Raw genomic sequence first — 20,247 nt, 5'->3', positions numbered from 1 at the left:
GACGACAACGGAATTCGATGGAAGTTGCCCGACCGTCGAAAGTGGACATATATGCGTCATAGTGACGTCACGAAGAAACGTTACCTAGGTGAATCTAGCGTCTCCAATTATTCACATCGTTGTTAACAGTACCGCCAACATGCAGAAGAATGAAGCGAAATGTCGATTTTTAATTACCAATTAAAGTTGTCATTTGACTCTACTTCATATACACTACCGGCCATTAAAATTGCTACACCACGAACATGACGTGCCACAGACGCCAAATTTAACCGACAGGAAGAAGATGCTGTGATATACAAACGACTAGCTTTTTAGACTATTCACACAAGGTTGGCGCCCGTAGCAACACCTTCAACGTGCTGAAATGAGGAAAGTTTCCAACCGATTTCTCATACACAAACAGCAGTCAACCGGCGTTGGTTGGTGAAACGTTGGGGTGCCTCGTGTAAGGAGGAGAAATGCGTACCATCACGTTTCCTCTTTGATAAAGGTCGGATTGTAGCCTATCGGGATTGCGGTTTATCGTATTGCGACATTGCTGCTCGTGTTGGCCGAGATCCAACGACTTTTACCAGAATATGGAATCGGTGGGTTCAGGAGGGTAATACGGAACGCCCTGCTGGATCCCAACGGCCTCGTATCACTAGCAGTCGAGATGACAGTTTTCTTGTCCGAGTGGCTGTAAGGGATCGTGCAGCCACGTCTCGATCCCTGAGTCTCTAGATGAGACCGTTTGCAAGACGACAACCATCTGCACGAACAGTTCGAGGACGTTTGCAGCAGCATGGACTATCAACTCGGAGACTATGGTTGCGGTTACCCTTGACACAGACAGGAGAGCCTGCGATGGTGTACTCGACGAACCAGGGTGGACGAATGGCAAAACGTCATTTTGTCTGATGAATCCAGGTTCTGTTCACAGCATCATGATGGTCGCATCTGTGTTTGGAGACGTCGCGGTGAGCGCACATTGGAAGCGTGTATTCGTCATCGCCATACTGGCGTACTACCAGGCGTGATGGAACGGGGTGCCACTGGTTACACGTCTCGATCACCTCTTGTTCGCATTTAAGTCACTTTCAACAGTGGACGTTACTTTTCCGATGTGTTACGACCCGTGGCTCTACCCTTCATTCGATCCCTGCGAAACCCTACATTTCAGCAGGATAATGCACGACCGTATGTTGCGGCATTTCTGGATACAGTATATGTTCGACTGCTGTCCTGGGCAGCACATTCTCCAGATTTCTCACCAATTGAAAACGTCTGGTCAATGGTGGCCGAGCAATTGGTTAGTGACATTACGCCAGTCACTACTCTAGATGAAATATGGTATCGTGTTGAAGCCGCATGGGCAGCTGTACCTGTACGCGCCATCAAAGCTCTGTTTGATTCAATGTCCTGGTGCATCAAGGCCGTTATTACGGCCCGAGGTGGTTGTTCTGGGCACTGATTTCTCAGTATCTATGCACCCAAATTGCGTGAAAATGTAATCACATGTCAGTTCTAGTATAATATGTTTGTCCAATGAATACCCGTTTATCATCTGTATTTCTTCTTGGTGTACCAATTTCAATGGCCAGTAGTGTAATTTGGCATCGAGGTGCACAACTAATTTTTAAGTATAGAAAATACGCAACAACTGACAGCTTTAGTCTGGGGGCAGATGCGGCTGATCCGTGCAGCAAGTCTGCCGGGGCCTGCGGCCCAGTGTGAGGTGGAGGCTGCAGCAGCGCTGGCGGGCGCCTGTTGCAGGAGGAGGCGGTGTCGAGCGCCGTCTACGAGTCGCAGTGGTTCGAGGCGCCGCAGAGCGCCAAGCGCAGCCTTGGCGTTATCGTGATGCGCTCCCGGCTGCCGCAGCGCGTCACCGTCGGCAAGCTGGTCGGCCTCAACCTGGTCACCTTCAGCGAGGTAACTACCGACACCCTGCTAGCTACTTAACAGTTGCTCCTGTCATCGTAAGAAAAAATTCCTAGTATTACAGCTTCCACCATAACGAACCCTTCAGATACCCTTCATCTCCGTGAAAGGAATTTAAACTTCTCGCTCATCTTCTAAACGGGAAATCACCTGCATTAATGTTACCGTCGTTCCAGAATCACGAAATATGTTGGAGACCAATATTTTAGTATTTTTTTAATATTCATACTCTCCTGTACAAGAACTCCTATTTGTTCAATTATTCCTTCTTGCGAGTAATATGTTGAAAGTAGGGATATGATGCGCAACATTTTCATTTCAAACAGGACTCATTTCACCTTGTGTATCTGGGATATATACTGTCTTCCTCAGAAACGCGAGAAAAGAAGACCAAATAATGCTTACTTTTGTTCCAAGCCACAGTCGTGAATTATTTTAGTGGGTGTTTGTACGTCATTTCTTGCATGACAGCGCTTATTAGTACGAAAACATTTCTCCGAATGAAATTAAAAACAACAACAAACATTTTAAGAAGGTTTTGGGAGAGAAACTATGAATTCAGAGCGAAAATTGAAAGCTGAAGTTAATAGAACCGGGAGAAAAGAACCAATAAGGTCAGAAATAGGCCATTATGAAACACAAAATTTTGGAATTGTAAACGTATATTGGTCTGTGCAGCACTAATCTAATAAAAAAGGGAACTGTATATCGACAGAGCAACAAACAACACGGGTGCTCTTAAACTATATTTGTTTTCATACATGCAGGAAATCAAATTATTTGCATGCTCTAAACTAGAGTATATTGTTTAATTTAAAGTCTAGTTTTGTTCCAAACAGGCCATAAGTATTGTCATCCGCAGAGCATTTAGTGTTAATTTTCGGTTGCAGAAATCCGTAAAGCTTCATTTACGTAACAAGATAATCAGCGGACGAACTACGGTACCTAAAGAAACTGAGTTTCAATGCAATAGCCCTGTCGTCCGTCTGTTGAATAACTTTGTGATATTCGTTTAGTTAATCATAGTTTGTGACAGCGAAACTTGGGGGTCACTGGAGGGAACTGTTTTATGTGTTACAGACCCTCAGCCGGGCTTTCTCGTACTTCACAGTGCTGCGGCAGATCCGGACGAGCAACTGAAACTGTGACAGACGAAGGGAAAGGAAGATCACCGCAGGAAGAGTCTCTTGCTTCAAGACTGTAGTCCTGCTGCTGATAGATGCCAGTCACTTGGATCACTGTCACATTAAAGTAGGATTTTCTGAAAATAAACTCGAGCACAATTCAAGAAGAGAATACATTATGTTCAATATTTAGCTGTCGTTAATATGTACAAATTGACACTAAGCTAGGCACGATGTACCTATTCACTTTAGTGTTTCACAAACAAAAAGGTAAACTGATGTTTGAGTGCTTGAAATTCTACTAGTTTGCTGACACATATACTCAAATAAAATATACAAAAATCATGCTGCATCATTTTTAAATACCTCTAACCTTTCATGTTTTGTTAATTACGGAGTAAGAGTTCCGATACAGGTCCGACTTGCATCGTAGTTAACACTGAGATGCTGTAGTCCTGTTCTTAAGGGGTACGATCCGTTGTGAACAGAAAGTTACGGCACAGAGTGAACTACTGTGATCAGTTCAGTGATACTGTTCTTCTCATCAGATTACACGGAAAATCAACGGCGGCAACTAAAGTTGCCATATACAGGGTGACATAATTAAAGTTAAACTTTGAAACCGCTGTAGAGATAAGACCACTGGTAAGAATGACGTCAAATTGCAACGGAATATTATCCGGGAAGGGGGAATACGTATAATGGAAGAAAAATAAATAGTTACAAAATGTAGAAATAGATGACGCTATAAGCATCTTAATTTAATAGTGGTCGACTACAAATGACAAATGAATCGCACAACAATGCCTAAGGTATACTTTGACGTTAAAAAAACTGTACCATTCAGTGTGCATGGGTATACAGGTGTGATACTGTTAGTTTCGTAAGTCAATAAATCTCGTCAAGTTCATATCACATCGGATATGAAACATGGGTTTTTAATTCTCCTGAGCCCAAAAATCGTATAAAAAGCATCACTCACATCGGTTTTTAATTGTCCAGAGGCCAAACTCCGCATAAAAAGCATGAATCACATCGGTTTTTTAACTTTCCTGACGCGAAAAACCACATAAATAGCATCAATTAAATCAAATCGGATTATTAATTTCCGTGTTGCTGGTGGAAAAACATGTTCAATATGCTGTCCACAGTTTTCTGCTATCGAATCAAGAAACAACATTTTCCACAACTGACAGAAGTTCTGGGGTTAGGTTCAGAATGTATTGCGCAATGCGTGCCCTTCAATGCAGAGAAGTTTGTAATCGGAACACTGCGACATCTTTCAGGTAGCCCCACAACCATAAGTCACGCGAATTAAGATCAGGTCATCGGAACAACCAGTCTGTAGGGAGATGGCGGCTGATAATTCTAGCATTTTCGAAATGGCGCTTCAGCAGCTGCGTAACTGGTTTTTGCAATGGACGGAGGTGCACCATCTTGCACAAAAAATGATCCCACCCACGCTGTTGGAGAGCTGGAATGACATGGTTGTGCAAAAGACACTCATAGCGCTTACCAGCTACGATAAAGGTAACAGGACTGGAAGTACCTGCCCCTTAGAAAAAAATATGGCCCTATGATAAATGATGCTGCAAACCCGCACAACACAGTGGCGTTCTCAAGATGAAGTAGTACTGGTTGCCCATATTCGACAATTTTGTGTGTTGACATATCCTGTGAGATGGCAGTGGGCTTCGTCTGTCCACAAAATCTTCCACGACCACTAATCGTCCACTTCGATGCGAGCAAGAAATTCTAAAGCAAAGGTCTCTCTTTCTGGCAGGTCAACAGGAAGCAACTCGTCCACACGGGTAATTTTGGATGGATAGCAAAGACAGATGTTTCGTAGGGTTTTACGCACCATGCTGACGGGTACTCCCAATGTTCGGGCAATTTTCCTGCACGCTTGCAAACCAGCCCTCGTCTCCTCCTACATTGGTGTGGCCACTGCTTCCACTGTCGTCGAATCAATTAGTTTCCTCCCACTGCCAGGTTACACACCAAAAGAACCTATCTTTCCGAATTTCCGAATCATTTTCTCCAGACCCACGGCAGTCATCAGCCCAACGTCTTTTCTCAAACCCTTCAGTGTCGGGAAGTTCCGCAGAGCGACGTGTGCAGTCACCACTTTAGTAATACAGGTTTACAAGCAGAGGGCGATCCTGCATTGAGACAGTCATGGCGAACGTCGCAGGCGCGAAACAAGGGTGGTGAGCATTTATGTATTCTGAGGCATACAGCGCCATCCAGTGATGAATTTTCACACAATTTTTTCTTCTGCTATACGTTTTCTCCTTTCTCCGATAATATTCCGTTGCAATTTGACGTCATTCTAACCAGTGGTGATATATCTACAGCGTTTTGAAAGTTTAACTTTAGTTATAATCACTCTGTACATTCTAACGTCGCAAGTAGCAGATGAAGAAGTAGAGAAAGTATATGAGGTTACTGAAGGAGTAATTTAATTATATAAATTGAGTTGAAAACTAACAATCAATGGGGATTGCTGGGGTTGTAGGTGAAGGAATAAAGGAAACGGTTACTTGGCAGTTTGGAAGTTTGGGTGACAGATGAGAAAGACTAATTACGTTCTGCAGTAAACTTCAGACGACTGCAGCAGCGAATATTCGGTTAAAGTATAGCAAAACGACGGGGAAGATTTTAGCTGAATTACGTCATGATCAAACAGAGATTAGAAAATCAGGTAATGGATTGTGTGTCGTACACAGGAGCAGATACTGACGCAGACCACACTTTAGTAATGACGAAGAGCAGAGTGCAGTATAAGAGAATCTTCTTAAGGAAACAACATGGAAGTGGGATACTGACGTATTTGGGAATCACTAGACGCGATTCTCCCCCAAGGATGTAGATACTAAGGTAAGCAACACCAGAGTAGGTAGCGTAGCTACAGAGGAGCAGACATCTTTTTAATAAAGGGTACTCACACATGTGGGACAGATAAACACATGTGCAAGGAAGGTAACTGTGGAGAAACTTTGAGCAACGGACGAAGCAGTTCAAATGAGCGACAAAAGAAGGAAGTATAAATACATTCCGGCAAAGACAAAAATGTAGCAAAATAAATCACTTAGGAGCGAAATAAATAGCAAACGCTGGGCAGGCGAGGGGCAATGGTCAGAAGAAAGTTGGGAACCTATCGAAAAAGTAATGATCGTCGAGATGACTGATTCAGAATATACAACAGTCGAAACAACATTTGAAATTAAAAATAATGGTGCTAACATTGTGAGTGCAATGGAAGTTCCACTGATAAGGTGGTACGTACAGAGTATAGTCTGTGAATAAACCGGAAACGAAGTAGTTGAAATGAGAGTAGCTAGAGACTTAACATCAAAATTAGGGATCACGAAATATATGAAGTTAAGGATGTCTGGTACCTTCGAAGAAAAATCACCCATGCTGGATGAAGCAAGAAAGACATAGAAAGCAGACTAGCAGAGGCAAACAGGGTATTCCTGACCAAGAGAAATTTACTTCAATCAAAAATAGGAATTTCTGAGAATGTACTTTTGGAGTACAGCATTGTGTGGTAATGAATCGTGGACAATGGGAAAACCGGCACAGAAGGGAATCGAAGCGTTTCTGCTTCATAAGAATGTTGAAAATAAGATGGATTCATTAGACAGGGAATGTGGAGGTTCGTAGAATTAGTGGCGAATGAAGGAAAATACGGAAATGACAGTACATTTGTTAGGCTATCAGGGAATAACCTGGGCAACTGAATAGAGTTAGAACTGTAAGAGAAGACAGAGATTTTAAACATTCAACAAAAAATTGAGGGCGTAGATTACAAATGGTACTTTGAGAAGAATATGTTGGCACAAGGAGAAGAACTTGTGGCGGACGCATCAGACCAATCCGAAGACAGATGACTAAAAAAAATGAATGTGAGAGCACCACGAAGATCTTTTGTAATAACTTAAAACTGACCGCCATGCTTTGACTTGGAGTAGGGGCATAGATTTGAGACTCGATCTGGCACAACTTCAAGCTTTCCGTAAATTATCATAATTCTCTTCACTAAGTTGTACTTCTTTGACATTATTGTGATTTTTTAAAACGTCTCTGCTTTCAGTGGCATTGCAATTTTGGATGTACGTTTATCATTTAAAGAATGGTGAATTTTCCACAGGAAACTAAAATTTAAGAATGGTTGCATCGTAGTAATCTACTAATCATACGACAAGATATTTTCATCTTTGGGTATCATTCGTTTCGCCAATCAGTCGCTTATTATTCCACGGGGAAATGTTACGATAGCCCAAGAAACTTCAAAACACTGATGACAGCTTCGTTTGCTTCAAACCGATCTTGAAATATCAGTGAAATTATGGCTGAGACTTAGTGTCTAATTGCACTGCAGTATTTTAATAAAAAGGCCGTAGCATGGCATAAGAGAGTATTACGAGACACTTATAGATGCAAAATGTAGTATCAACTATTAGCAGCCCATGTGCGAATTTTTAAACTAAATCTTCTAGATATCTGGCTCGTCAGCAGAAGAAAACGTAGTGGTCAAGTTATAGTGGTCAAGTTATAAATTACTGCATTGCGTGAGAAGTTACCAGAGACTTTCAAGGTATATTTTCTTCCGAAATCACTTTATTTCATTTTCCATCAAGTCCTATTCTTTTTATTTCCCATAGACAAACACAGTGTGGACAGTGGAAGTGTGCCGAATACAATTAAGCCTACATATATAATGCCGTTCATTGCTGACAGTGACACTATGCGGTGAAAAAACTCTGTCCAGTGGACAGACATTATTAAAACACGATTTTGTTTCTTTTATATCGTAAAATATTCCATTAACTAGAAGTTAATAACATGTCATTAAGAGGCAAACATGTAGCTGAAATAACTCGACAGAATGTCGCTCTACGGCATATATGGATTTTTCTTTTTTTTTGTGTGATGACTCCTATATTCATAGAGGTAATTGTTATTTTATTATGAAATGAAAGCAGCTATTTGCAAGGAAAGAAAAAGAAACCTCTTCACAGCCGAACAGATCTGTTACAGCTGACAACTCTGTTTTCCTGGCATTATCATGGAGAACAAATTTATTACAAATAACTATGGACCTACATTCGCTGTACTAAGAACACTCCTACGTGTTATTTGTCAAATGCAAGTCATTAATATTATGGGTAAAGTGACACTGTGTCTATACCGCCGCTGGTGCTGGCGTAAATCACGGCAAAACCGATTTGTGTTGAGCAAAAACACATCTTCCGCTTTTAGTTTACCATTTCATAATCTAATTCCCTCATCATCTTCTGATGTAATTCAATTGCACCACAATACCCTTTTCAGGAGCCAACCATTCCGTTCAACTGCTCTTCCATATCCCTCAGTATTTGAAAAAAAAAGACTATCTACAAATTCTGTAAATCCTGCTATCTCCCAGCACCCACACAGCTTCCATTCGACAGTGAGTCGCCTCACTTTAGTTTATCTGAATCTGCCTTTCAAAGAAAGCTATATGCCATAATATGTATGACTCCCAGCAATGACAGCGGTTCTGCTTTGATTGATAACATTCTACAAAAACTGGTCAGTGTAAAATTACTCCACTTCTGTACGGCCGCGGAAAACATCATCTTACATTTTGGGAAAACTTCGGATAACATCGCAACGAACTGAAATCTTACAACTACAGATGCAGCTAGGGCTTTCGCCGTCAGTTCGTCTGAACGTGAGAGAATCTGGAGATTGAAAAAGAAAGACTTACAGTATACCTGTCATCTTTTGACAGGAGAACAATCATATGATGTAGAACATTTAAGTTTTACATTCTTTTAAGAAAGGCAAAAAGGTGACCATAATGGAAGTGTTAGAAATAGACAAATGAATGACACAAAATTCCAGCATGGTGTTAAAGATCAAACTCAGCTTCCCTTTCCCATCTATTTACGTAAGATGTAGTTGCAAATACCAGATAAAAAACGCAAAGTCTTGTTTAACCCTTGATTAACTATTAAATAAATGTAAACATAAAAAATTTTATGTTTCCTTTCTTGTTACAAAAACAATTTTTGCTGGACACATGTTTAGTTTACTATCATCTTTACAAATAATATCTAAGTCGCACGTCAGTTTTTAAGTGTTTCCGACATTCGGTAGTCACATGACGATGGCCTAAAAATCCGAAAGTCGGTCAGTTTTTAAGAACGGTTGGAAATGTTTGCTATTTATTATTTATTTATTTACATGAACTGGCCAACTAGGGACGGCGTACCAATTTTTATTTTATGTTCACTGTTTTCTTTCTCTTCTTTCGGGCTGCTCTTCTGCTTGCTACCAATTTTTTTCAGGTGTTCAGCTGATGTTTCCTGTTGGTCTTCGGTTTTGGAGCCTCTTGAAAAACCTCGAATTCTGTTATTGCCTTTCTGTATTTGTCTCTATTCATTGCGTCTATTTCTTCAAGTCCAAGTTCACCGAGATCTTTCTTTATTCCTTGCAACCAAGAGTTGGGTGTTTTCCGGTGTTAGATTATATTGAAGATTTTCTTCTGCCGTAACCTATTCTCACCAGATGACCAAACAACATTAGCCTTCTCTTTCTCAATTCCGCTGTGACTGGTTTAATAAACTGAAAGATCTTCTCATTGGTCATCTTCACCCATTTTTCACAAATTTTTTTGTGTCCACCAAGAATGTTCTTAAGAATTACTCTTTCCTTCTTCTCAACCTCATTTATTATTATTATTATTATTATTATTTTCGATTATTCCCATTTAAAGAGAGCGTTTGAACTTAAATTCCTTTATGATGATTGTTTATGTTTTTTCTGAGCCCAAATTTTCTTCATGTGTTCACTGTGTTGTTTCTTTCGCTCCGCTGTCCATTTGCATCCTAGTCTCTTCTGTGTTGTGGTGTCAAATTTATGTTTTTTGGTGATGTTCCTGAATTCAGTTCTATTTTCTCCATCGTTTACTGTTATGTGTGCTTGTCTGAGGTCCTCTTCAACTTCTTTTATCCTTTTTGTTTTTACCCTGCCTTAGTTGATGACTTTAAGAATTCGCTTTGAAATTCTGTTTTCATTCATCCTGTGGATATGTCCGTAGAACTGCGTTCTTTTTTTTCTTTATTGTATCCGTAACCATTTGTGTCTATTTATATAATTCTGATGTTGGTCTCTTCTTTCAGATTCCTTGCTCTTGTATGGGGCCAAAAAATTTCCTGCGAATGTTCCTTTCTTATATCTCTATCCCCCCCATGAACCATGGACCTTGTCGTTGGTGGGGAGGCTTGCGTGCCTCAGCGATACAGATAGCAGTACCGTTGGTGCAACCACAACGGAGGGGTATCTGTTGAGAGGCCAGACAAACGTGTGGTTCCTGATGAGGGGCAGCAGCCTTCTCAGTAGTTGCAAGGGCAACAGTCTGGATGATTGACTGATCTGACCTTGTAACAATAAACAAAACGGCTTTGCTGTGCTGGTACTGCGAACGACTGAAAGCAAGGGGAAACTACGGCCGTAATTTTTCCCGAGGGCATGCAGCTTTACTGTATGATTAAATGATGAAGGCGTCCTCTTGGGTAAAATATTCCGGAGGTAAAATAGTCCCCCATTCGGATCTCCGGACGGGGACTACTCAAGAGGACGTCGTTATCAGGAGAAAGAAAACTGGCGTTCTACGGGTCGGAGCGTGGAATGTCAGATCCCTTAATCAGGCAGGTAGGTTAGAAAATTTAAAAAGGGAAATGGATAGCTTAAAGTTAGATATAGTGGGAATTAGTGAAGTTCGGTAGGAGGAGGAACAAGACTTTTGGTCAGGTGACTACAGGGTTATAAGCACAAAATCAAATAGGGGTAATGCAGGAGTAGGTTTAATAATGAATAGGATAATAGCAATGCGTGTAAGCTACTACAAACAGCATAGTGAACGCATTATTGTGGCCAAGATAGATACGAAGCCCACACCTACTACAGTAGTACAAGTTTATATGCCAACTAGCTCTGCAGATGACGAAGAAATTGAAGAAATGTATGATGAAATAAAAGAAATTATTCAGATAGTGAAGGGAGACGAAAATTTAATAGTAATGGGTGACTGGAATTCGAGTGTAGGAAAAGGGAGAGAAGGAAACATAGTAGGTGAATATGGATTGGGGCTAAGATATGAAAGAGGATGCCGCCTGGTAGAATTTTGCACAGAGCACAACTTAATCATAGCTAACACTTGGTTTAAGAATCATGAAAGAAGGTTGTATACATGGAAGAACCCTGGAGATACTTACAGGTTTCAGATAGATTATATAATGGTAAGACAGAGATTTAGGAACCAGGTTTTAAGTTGTAAGACATTTCCAGGGGCAGATGTGGACTCTGACCACAATCTATTGGTTATGACCTGTAGATTAAAACTGAAGAAACTGCAAAAATGTGGGAAATTAAGGAGATGGGACCTGGATAAACTGAAAGAACCAGAGGTTGTACAGAGTTTCAGGGAGAGCATAAGGGAACAATTGACAGGAATAGGGGAAAGAAATACAGTAGAAGAAGAATGGGTAGCTCTGAGGGATGTAGTAGTGAAGGCAGCAGAGGATAAAGTAGGTACAAAGACGAGGGCTGCTAGAAATCCTTGGGTAACAGAAGAAATATTGAATTTCATTGATGAAAGGAGAAAATATAAAAATGCAGTAAATGAAGCAGGCAAAAAGGAATACAAACGTCTCAAAAATGAGATCGACAGGAAGTGCAAAATGGCTAAACAGGGATGGCTAGAGGACAAATGTAAGGATGTAGAAGCTTATCTCACTAGGGGTAAGATAGATACTGCCTACAGGAAAATTAAAGAGACCTTTGGAGAGAAGAGAACCAAGTGTATGAATATCAAGAGCTCAGATGGCAGCCCAGTTCTAAGCAAAGAAGGGAAGGCAGAAAGGTGGAAGGAGTATATAGAAGGTTTATACAAGGGCGATGTACTTGAGGACAATATTATGGAAATGGAAGAGGATGTAGATGAAGACGAAATGGGAGATACGATACTGCGTGAAGAGTTTGACAGAGCACTGAAAGACCTGAGTCGAAACAAGGCCCCCGGAGTAGACAACATTCCATTAGAACTACTGACGGCCTTGGGACAACCAGTCCTGACAAAACTCTACCAGCTGGTGAGCAAGATGTATGAGACAGGCGAAATACCCTCAGACTTCAAGAAGAATATAATAATTCCAATCCCAAAGAAAGCAGGTGCTGACAGATGTGAAAATTACCGAACTATCAGTTTAATAAGCCACGGCTGCAAAATACTAACGCGAATTCTTTACAGACGAATCGAAAAATTGGTAGATGCAGACCTCGGGGAGGATCAGTTTGGATTCCGTCGAAATGTTGGAACACGTGAGGCAATACTGACCTTACGACTTATCTTAGAAGAAAGATTAAGAAAAGGCAAACCTACGTTTCTAGCATTTGTAGACTTAGAGAAAGCTTTTGACAATGTTGACTGGAATACTCTTTTTCAAATTCTAAAGGGGGCAGGGGCAAAATACAGGGAGCGAAAGGCTATTTATAATTTGTACAGAAACCAGATGGCAGTCATAAGAGTCGAGGGGCATGAAAGGGAAGCAGTGGTTGGGAAAGGAGTGAGACAGGGTTGTAGCCTCTCCCCGATGTTATTCAATCTGTATATTGAGCAAGCAGTAAAGGAAACAAAAGAAAAATTTGGAGTAGGTATTAAAATTCATGGAGGCGAAGTAAAAACTTTGAGGTTCGCAGATGACATTGTAATTCTGTCAGAGACGCAAAGGACTTGGAAGAGCAGTTGAACGGAATGGACAGTGTCTTGAAAGGAGGATATAAGATGAACATTAACAAAAGCAAAACGAGGATAATGGAATGTAGTCAAATTAAATCGGGTGATGCTGAGGGAATTAGATTAGGAAATGAGACACTTAAAGTAGTAAAGGAGTTTTGCTATTTAGGAAGTAAAATAACTGATGATGGTCGAAGTAGAGAGGATATAAAATGTAGACTGGCAATGGCAAGGAAAGCGTTTCTGAAGAAGAGAAATTTGTTAACATCGAATATAGATTTATGTATCAGGAAGTCGTTTCTGAAAGTATTTGTTTGGAGTGTAGCCATGTATGGAAGTGAAACATGGACGATAACTAGTTTGGACAAGAAGAGAATAGAAGCTTTCGAAATGTGGTGCTACAGAAGAATACTGAAGATAAGGTGGATAGATCACGTAACTAATGAGGAGGTATTGAATAGGATTGGGGAGAAGAGAAGTTTGTGGCACAACTTGACTACAAGAAGGGATCGGTTGGTAGGACATGTTCCGAGGCATCAAGGGATCACAAATTTAGCATTGGAGGGCTGCGTGGAGGGTAAAAATCGTAGAGGGAGACCGAGAGATGAGTACACTAAGCAGATTCAGAAGGATGTAGGTTGCAGTAGGTACTGGGAGATGAAGCAGCTTGCACAGGATAGAGTAGCATGGAGAGCTGCATCAAACCAGTTTCAGGACTGAAGACAACAACAACAACAACAACATGTCGGATTCCCGATATTTTTCGAGATATCAACAGTCCTGAAACCTGGTAGTCAAGGGAAGGCAGGATTCCGTTACTATTGTGGACGGGGCCGTAATCAGTTACTGTTGGTTGCCTTTTACAGTTACGCACAATTTATTTTAAATCAGTAACTCCAGGTACGACTCGTTATTAATGAAGGAATAAACAACTGTGTAAACAATACTGTTTTCAGTGAGCTACAATTTAGCGAATCACCATTACATCCATATACAGCAGATAATGTTTTAAAAGCAAGCCACAGTGATCTGGACAGAAGGCCTTACACTCCAGGAATGGTAATAAATTAAGAATTGTTTAAATCTCGCTGCAACTTTCAAATTACAGGCATTCAAATATTAAATGCAAGTCGCCACCAACATAGTAGAAGGCATCAGACGCAAGGAATGGCAGTAAATAAGGTTTTAAAGCTTACCGCTAAAATACAAATTCCAAATTAGAATTTTAAGGCAAATGACCACAATCACGCCTGAAGGCCTTACACGGCAGGAACGGCAATAGTATAAAACATTTAGAAACCTGCTGTAAAACAGAAAATGCAGTAGCAAATGTTAATTGAAAAACAAGCAAATGATCGCCAAACGAGTGAAATAAGATGATGGTAAACTTCGTAACACAACCCGTAACACCAACTGAACACTACACTGTGAGATTTATTCCAGAAGGCTACCATAACTATTAACTAAACATATATAACCTTTAATGTAGGCATAACAAGGTATTGTAATAAATAAAACAATAAATAAAGCATGGACCACGACATAAGTTCCTTAAAGGGTACTGAGGCAGGTAATACCCGCAGAAGGCGTTGACTGAAGGACCGTTACACTGAACTGGCTGTCAGACCTCCTTTTAGAACACACATGTCTAACAAGAACCACGGAGCCACAGACGGTGCTCCAGGAGTCGACCTCGGAGAAGGTCCAGCAACAAACACTTTCGCGAGCGATAAGATAGAAAGTCTAGAGTTGCATTCACTTCACAGGATGCTAACTCAGACTAGTGGCAGACTGACTAATGACTAATGATAATCTTGTTGAAGCTGCCTGACGTCCGGTATACCAAATGCAACGATGGAACAATTCGCCAAAGCCGGAACCGGTGGTGTGCACTACGTCCTCAAAATACTGTGTTTAGAGGGCTCGGAACGAGAAATGAATCTCTACCACCCGAGTAGAAGAATCACCTACCGGCCTGCAATCAAGAAAACTGTCAAAACTACACGCCGTACCGGACAGCAGCGGCAGGGCGAGGAAATGTACACTGATGTTACATACACTAACCTTCAAGGTAGGTAAGTGGGGCGTTAGTGGCCAACAGGCAAGAAAAATTACCACTGGTTGAACTTAACAAATTGTAACAAGTAGAAAGCTGTAAATAATAATAAGAAGAGGAAAGCTTATCAGATCCGCCTTCCCCAAGCAGTCCACTCGCTGCTCTTCGCCTCGGCGACACTACGAGCAGAGACATGAACCCGAGTCACTTGAGAATCGTGAGATATCACAGTAGCGGATGTTTCTCTACTTGGATTGAAATGCACTCAAACTTGCTGGATGCCGTTTACGACGATGTCGTGCACCCTCGCGACCACAGCCCTTCCATCTGGCAGTCAGTGCGTTCCGGCAACGGTCTCGGCGTATTCTCGTACTGCGCGGACCTGGCTCCTCCTGAGTCCCCAACCGAACTGCCACACTCACACGACCGGGAGAAACAACGACGTCGCCCCAGAGATAGGGCAACAGTTACTGCATATTGATAATTGCCGCTGCTGCCACTATCTGACAGGCAACGCTTGAGAAACCGAGTGAGGGCAGTCTACACGGGAGGAAGAGGAACAACAACTACCATGCCAATTAAACGATACTGTCTGGCCTCCAACTGAGGGCGGAAACCTACAAACAGCACCAAAGCAAGCCGCAGCACGGCTCAAGTCCTAATGGCATGGGCGGCATGCATCCAGCCTCATCAGGATTTGCGCCGCTAGTGGTGCTGTTAGGATGTGCCACATCTTGCGGTGGTCGGCCTTGATGCGACGCTATCGACCAACGACGACACCGCAAATTTAATTTGCTTAATCACCCGTTCTGTTGAAAACCACATACTGCTCTACACCCTGTGTACCATAACCACCAACGAGACATCCATCAGCAGTCTCCGATTTCCGTTCAGGAAGTTATTTACAAGTGGCTACACTGCATGTTCGTTCGAAAATGATATGGTACACATCCAAGCACGAGGGTCACCATGACGTCATCATTATACCCAAAAGGGCTTAGGTTGTGCCCGTTACGAAGTGCCGAAGCTTCACCATCGTCTCCACTGCAGTGCTGTGTGTTGAACTGGAAGGACAGAAAGCACTCTACAAAGTTGTTGTCCACATGGCAGCCCCATACACGATGCCCATTATCTCGTCTGGTGTCACCCCGCAGAACAGCTCCTTGAGGCCGTCGGACTTCTCTCCACTCAAAACTGTTTTCTTCCGTGTCATTCCAGGAAATGACTGACTCACTGCCCGTTCATCCGCAAGCATTGCCTATTCCTCCAGCTTCGGCCAGTGCCAGAGCGATGCGCGCCCCGCGCTGACTGTCGACGTTGAGCTGCAAGCATTAACCATGGACACGAGACTGGGCTCCGGTAGGTCTCTGCAGATGACTCCACCCATCTACAAGAGCATGCTGAACCGCCTTCATCGCCTGCCTCTCTGTGAATACCGGTAAAGTGCCACAGTCGTCGACAATAGACACGGAATACGCTTCCAGGAAATGTTCATAGTTACAATTGCTCCAGCCGACTGCTAATAGTCCGTGGCTGTCCCCAGCTCATTCAGTCCACCCTCTCGGTTCACAAGCGCTACAGATGAAAGGACGCTATGCAAGTGAGGAAAATCGATTGCGCCGTTCGTTACAGCACAGTGTAAAGCCTGTGACGCATTTCTGTAGCCGTGAAGATGACGTGCTACAGACGCGAAATTTAACCGACAAGAAGAAGATGCTGTGATATACAAATGAGTAGCTTTTCAGAGCATTCACACAAGGTTGGCGTCGGTCGCGACACCTACAACGTGCTGACATTAGGAAAGTTTCCAACCGATTTCTCATACACGTACAGCAGTTGACCGGCGTTGCCTGGTGATGAAACGTTGTTGTGATGCCTCGTGTAAGGAGGAGAAATGAGTACCATCACGTTTCCGACTTTGATAAAGGTCGGATTGTGGCCTATCGCGATTGCAGTTTATCGTATCGCGACATTGCTGGTCGCGTTGGTCGAGATCCAATGACTGTTAGCAGAATATGAAATTGGTGGGTTCAGGTGGGTAATATGGGACGCCGTGCTGGATCCCTACGACCTCGTATCACTAGCAGTCGAGATGACAGGCATCTTATCCTCATGGCAGTAACGGATCGTGCAGTCACGTCTCGATCCCTGACTCAACAGATGGGGACATTTGCAAGACAAAAATCATCTGCACGAAAAGTTCGACGACGTTTGCAGCAGCATGGGCTATCAGCTCGGAGACCGTGGCTGCGGTTACCCTTGACGCTGAATCACAGACAGGAGCGCCTGCGATGGTGTACTCAACGACGAACTTGGGTGCACGAATGGCAAAACGTCATTTTTTCTGATGAATCCAGGTTCTGTTTAGAGCTTCATGACGGTCGCATCCGTGTTTGACGACATCGCGGTGAACGCACATTGGAAGCGCACATACGTCATTGCCATACTGGCGTATCACCCGGCGTGATGGTATGGGGCGCCATTGGTTACATGTCTCGGTCACCTCTTGTTCGCATTGACGGCACTTTGAACAGTGGACGTTACATTTCAGATGTGTTACGACCCGTGGCTCTACCCTTCATTCGATTCCTGCGAAACCCTTTATTTCTGCTGGATAATGCACGACTGCATGTTGCAGGTAATGTACGGGCGTTCCTGGGTACAGAAAATGTTCGACTGCTGCCCTGGCCAGCACATTCTGCACATCTCTCACAAATTGAAAACGTCTGGTCAATGGTGGCTGCGCAACTGGTCGTCACAATACGCCAGTCACTACTCTTGATGAACTGTGGTATCGTGTTGAAGCTGCATGGGCAGCTGTACCTGTACACGTCACCCAAGCTCTGTTTGACTCAATGGCCAGACGTATCAAGGCCGTTATTACGGCCATAGTTGGATGTTCTGGATACTGACAAGTCAGGATCTATGCACCCAAATTGCGTGAAAATGTAATCACATGTCAACTCTAGTATAATATATTTGTCCAATGATTACCCGTTTATCATCTGCATTTCTTGTTGGTGTAGAAAGTTTAATCGCCAGTAGTGTGATAACAGAGAAATATGTATTAAAGTGACCACCGCCGATGTTCGGGTCAACGTGCAATAACTACTTAAATATGACAGGTGACAGCACTAGCTTTGGAGGGTATATTAAGCATGTGGAGAGAACGCGGAAAATGGGGCAGTCGTTGTGTTAGCGCAAACGGAAGGGAGCATGGTCATTGACATTTGGGATGAGGGTGGAGGCATTTCCGAAACGGCAAAGTAAACTGTTCTAGTTCCGACGTTGTTAAGGTACTCTGTGCATAGAAAAATTACAATATGCAAAACCGGTGTCGAGGCAGCTGTGGTGTAGCACCGGTCATAGATGACAGGGATCAACGACGGATGCGGAGATGGGTACGAGCAAATAGATGTGCGACTGTTGAGCAACTGAGCGCCCAGATGAACTAAAGGCATCAACGACTGTTCAGCAAACGTTACTGCGTATGGGCTTCGACGGCAGGTGGCCTATTCATGTACCCATGCCGACGGCTGTACACTGGCGACGAAGTTACGAATTTGCACACCAATACCGCAACTGAATGTTCACTGAGTAGCTACAGGTGATCATTCCACATGAATCACGTTTAAGCCCGTCGGAAAAATGGCTCTTGCCATGCACAGCGTCAAAAACGTTTGCAACAAACGCCCAGTTACAACAACAAACGTGGGAAGTGTCCAGGACAGAGGAGGGAGCGTTATGGTGTGGGGAATGCTGTTGTGGTATTTCCTGGTTGACGTCGTAGTTCTAGAAGGCAAAATGGATGAACAGAAGTATGAAACTACCCTTCGGGTTACCTGTCCACCGCTATATGTGGGTTGTTTATTCTCGGCCCGCATTCATGTTACGACAGGATAATGCAACGTGTCACACAGCTCGCACTGTGGTTCGAAGAACAACAGTATGAGATTGTCAAACTCCTCTGGCCACCCAACACACCGGATTTCAAATCAGTCTAGAAAAAACCTAGGGCAACTGGCGACGGTGCCGCGGTATGCATAGCCTCAGATCCACGTCGGTGCTTTCCACAACGTCACTGACTCTCTACCTGCACCTCTCGCAGTCGTCCGCGCTGCAAAAGGCAGTCATTCAGGCCTTTCACAGGTGGTGACTTTAATATGACTGCATAGCGTAGATACTGTGTGAAATGGTAAATATGTATTCTTACCGCTGGTAATGGAAGGCGAACTGGAAGTCAGAAGATAAACTGGAAGAAACACTACGTCTTGGCTGCGTAAAATTGGGCAATAAAAAAGCAATATGATGTTCAGGCACCAATGCTCGTACAAGTTGCATAAAACAGAGGCCATGGACAACGTGACGTCAAACATGAGTTAGTGGATTTTTATTTAAAGAAGATATTGAGGAAAGTGAAAAACAGATCATTTTTTGTACACTTACTAACCACTGCAAAATCTTGATTTACTCTGTAGCTTCTCAAACATGTAGTTTGGAAGAATACACACTTCCGTTTGAAACAGAGCCTTTTTTTACTTTTAATAATGAATTCTGTTGATGAAAATGTAATTAAGTTTTGGAATAAAATATTTCATGTGGATATATGCATAGGATTTATTTTATGAAACCACTTACCTGATTTATTTATCAGGATATTCAAGCGCTTAGACAAAATTAGGTGGGAACAGTAGGTTGGGGGAAGGGAGTAAAAGTCTCTCTGTAGCAGAGCATTGAAATGTAGAGGCACAAAGTGGAAATGCAGGAGGAGCGGGCTGTGTACGCGCACACAGAGAACACCAGCCAGTACGATATAGGTTCTCTCCGAAGCAACACGTGCGAACACTGATTGGCCTGCCGGCAGTGGTGGCCGAGCGGTTTTAGGCGCTACAGTCTGGAACCGCGCGACCTCTACGATCGCACGTACGAATCCTGCCTCGGGCATGGATGTGTGTGATGTCCTTAGGTTAGTTAGGTTTATGTAGTTCTAAGTTCCAGGGGAGTGATGACCTCAGATGTTCCATAGTGCTCAGGGCCATTTGAACCATTTGAGCTGACTGGCCTATTGCAAGCTTCTAAGTAAATCGATCTGGACAGTGTCACGGAACATCGCATGTTAACAGGTGCAGTTCCGGTAAGAAGAGCGTAAATCAGGTCAAAAGTCTCTGTGTGAGCCGTGGAATTCCGCCTTAACAGCACCGTGTATTCCACTAGGTTTCCTTCACTGATCACTGAGGCCGAAGAAAGACGTTGAGAAGCGTTAAATTTAATATTTTATAAAATAACTAACAACGTACCCCGGGTTAGCATGGTTAGCGCTGAGTGTTTGCAAATGGATGACTTGCTTGGTGTAG

At 42.9% G+C, this 20,247-nt stretch overlaps 1 protein-coding gene across 1 annotated transcript in view; it reads left to right on the top strand.

Annotated features, from left to right (window-relative positions):
• Positions 1–3,247, top strand: part of LOC126282457 (odorant receptor 67c-like) — a 148,681-nt gene extending 145,434 nt beyond the window's left edge. Inside the window, exons 8-9 of the mRNA XM_049982114.1 lie at positions 1,759–1,914; positions 3,004–3,247. Coding sequence (XP_049838071.1) covers positions 1,759–1,914; positions 3,004–3,063 — 216 coding nt within the window. The 3' untranslated portion in view covers positions 3,064–3,247. The remainder of the gene's footprint in view (positions 1–1,758; positions 1,915–3,003) is intronic.
• The last annotated feature ends 17,000 nt before the right edge of the window (positions 3,248–20,247 follow it).

The sequence above is a fragment of the Schistocerca gregaria genome, chromosome 7 (assembly GCF_023897955.1).
Source record: "Schistocerca gregaria isolate iqSchGreg1 chromosome 7, iqSchGreg1.2, whole genome shotgun sequence".
NCBI lineage: Eukaryota > Metazoa > Arthropoda > Insecta > Orthoptera > Acrididae > Schistocerca > Schistocerca gregaria.
Note: the sequence above shows the minus strand (reverse complement) of the source record. Positions and strands in the feature narration are given on the sequence as shown.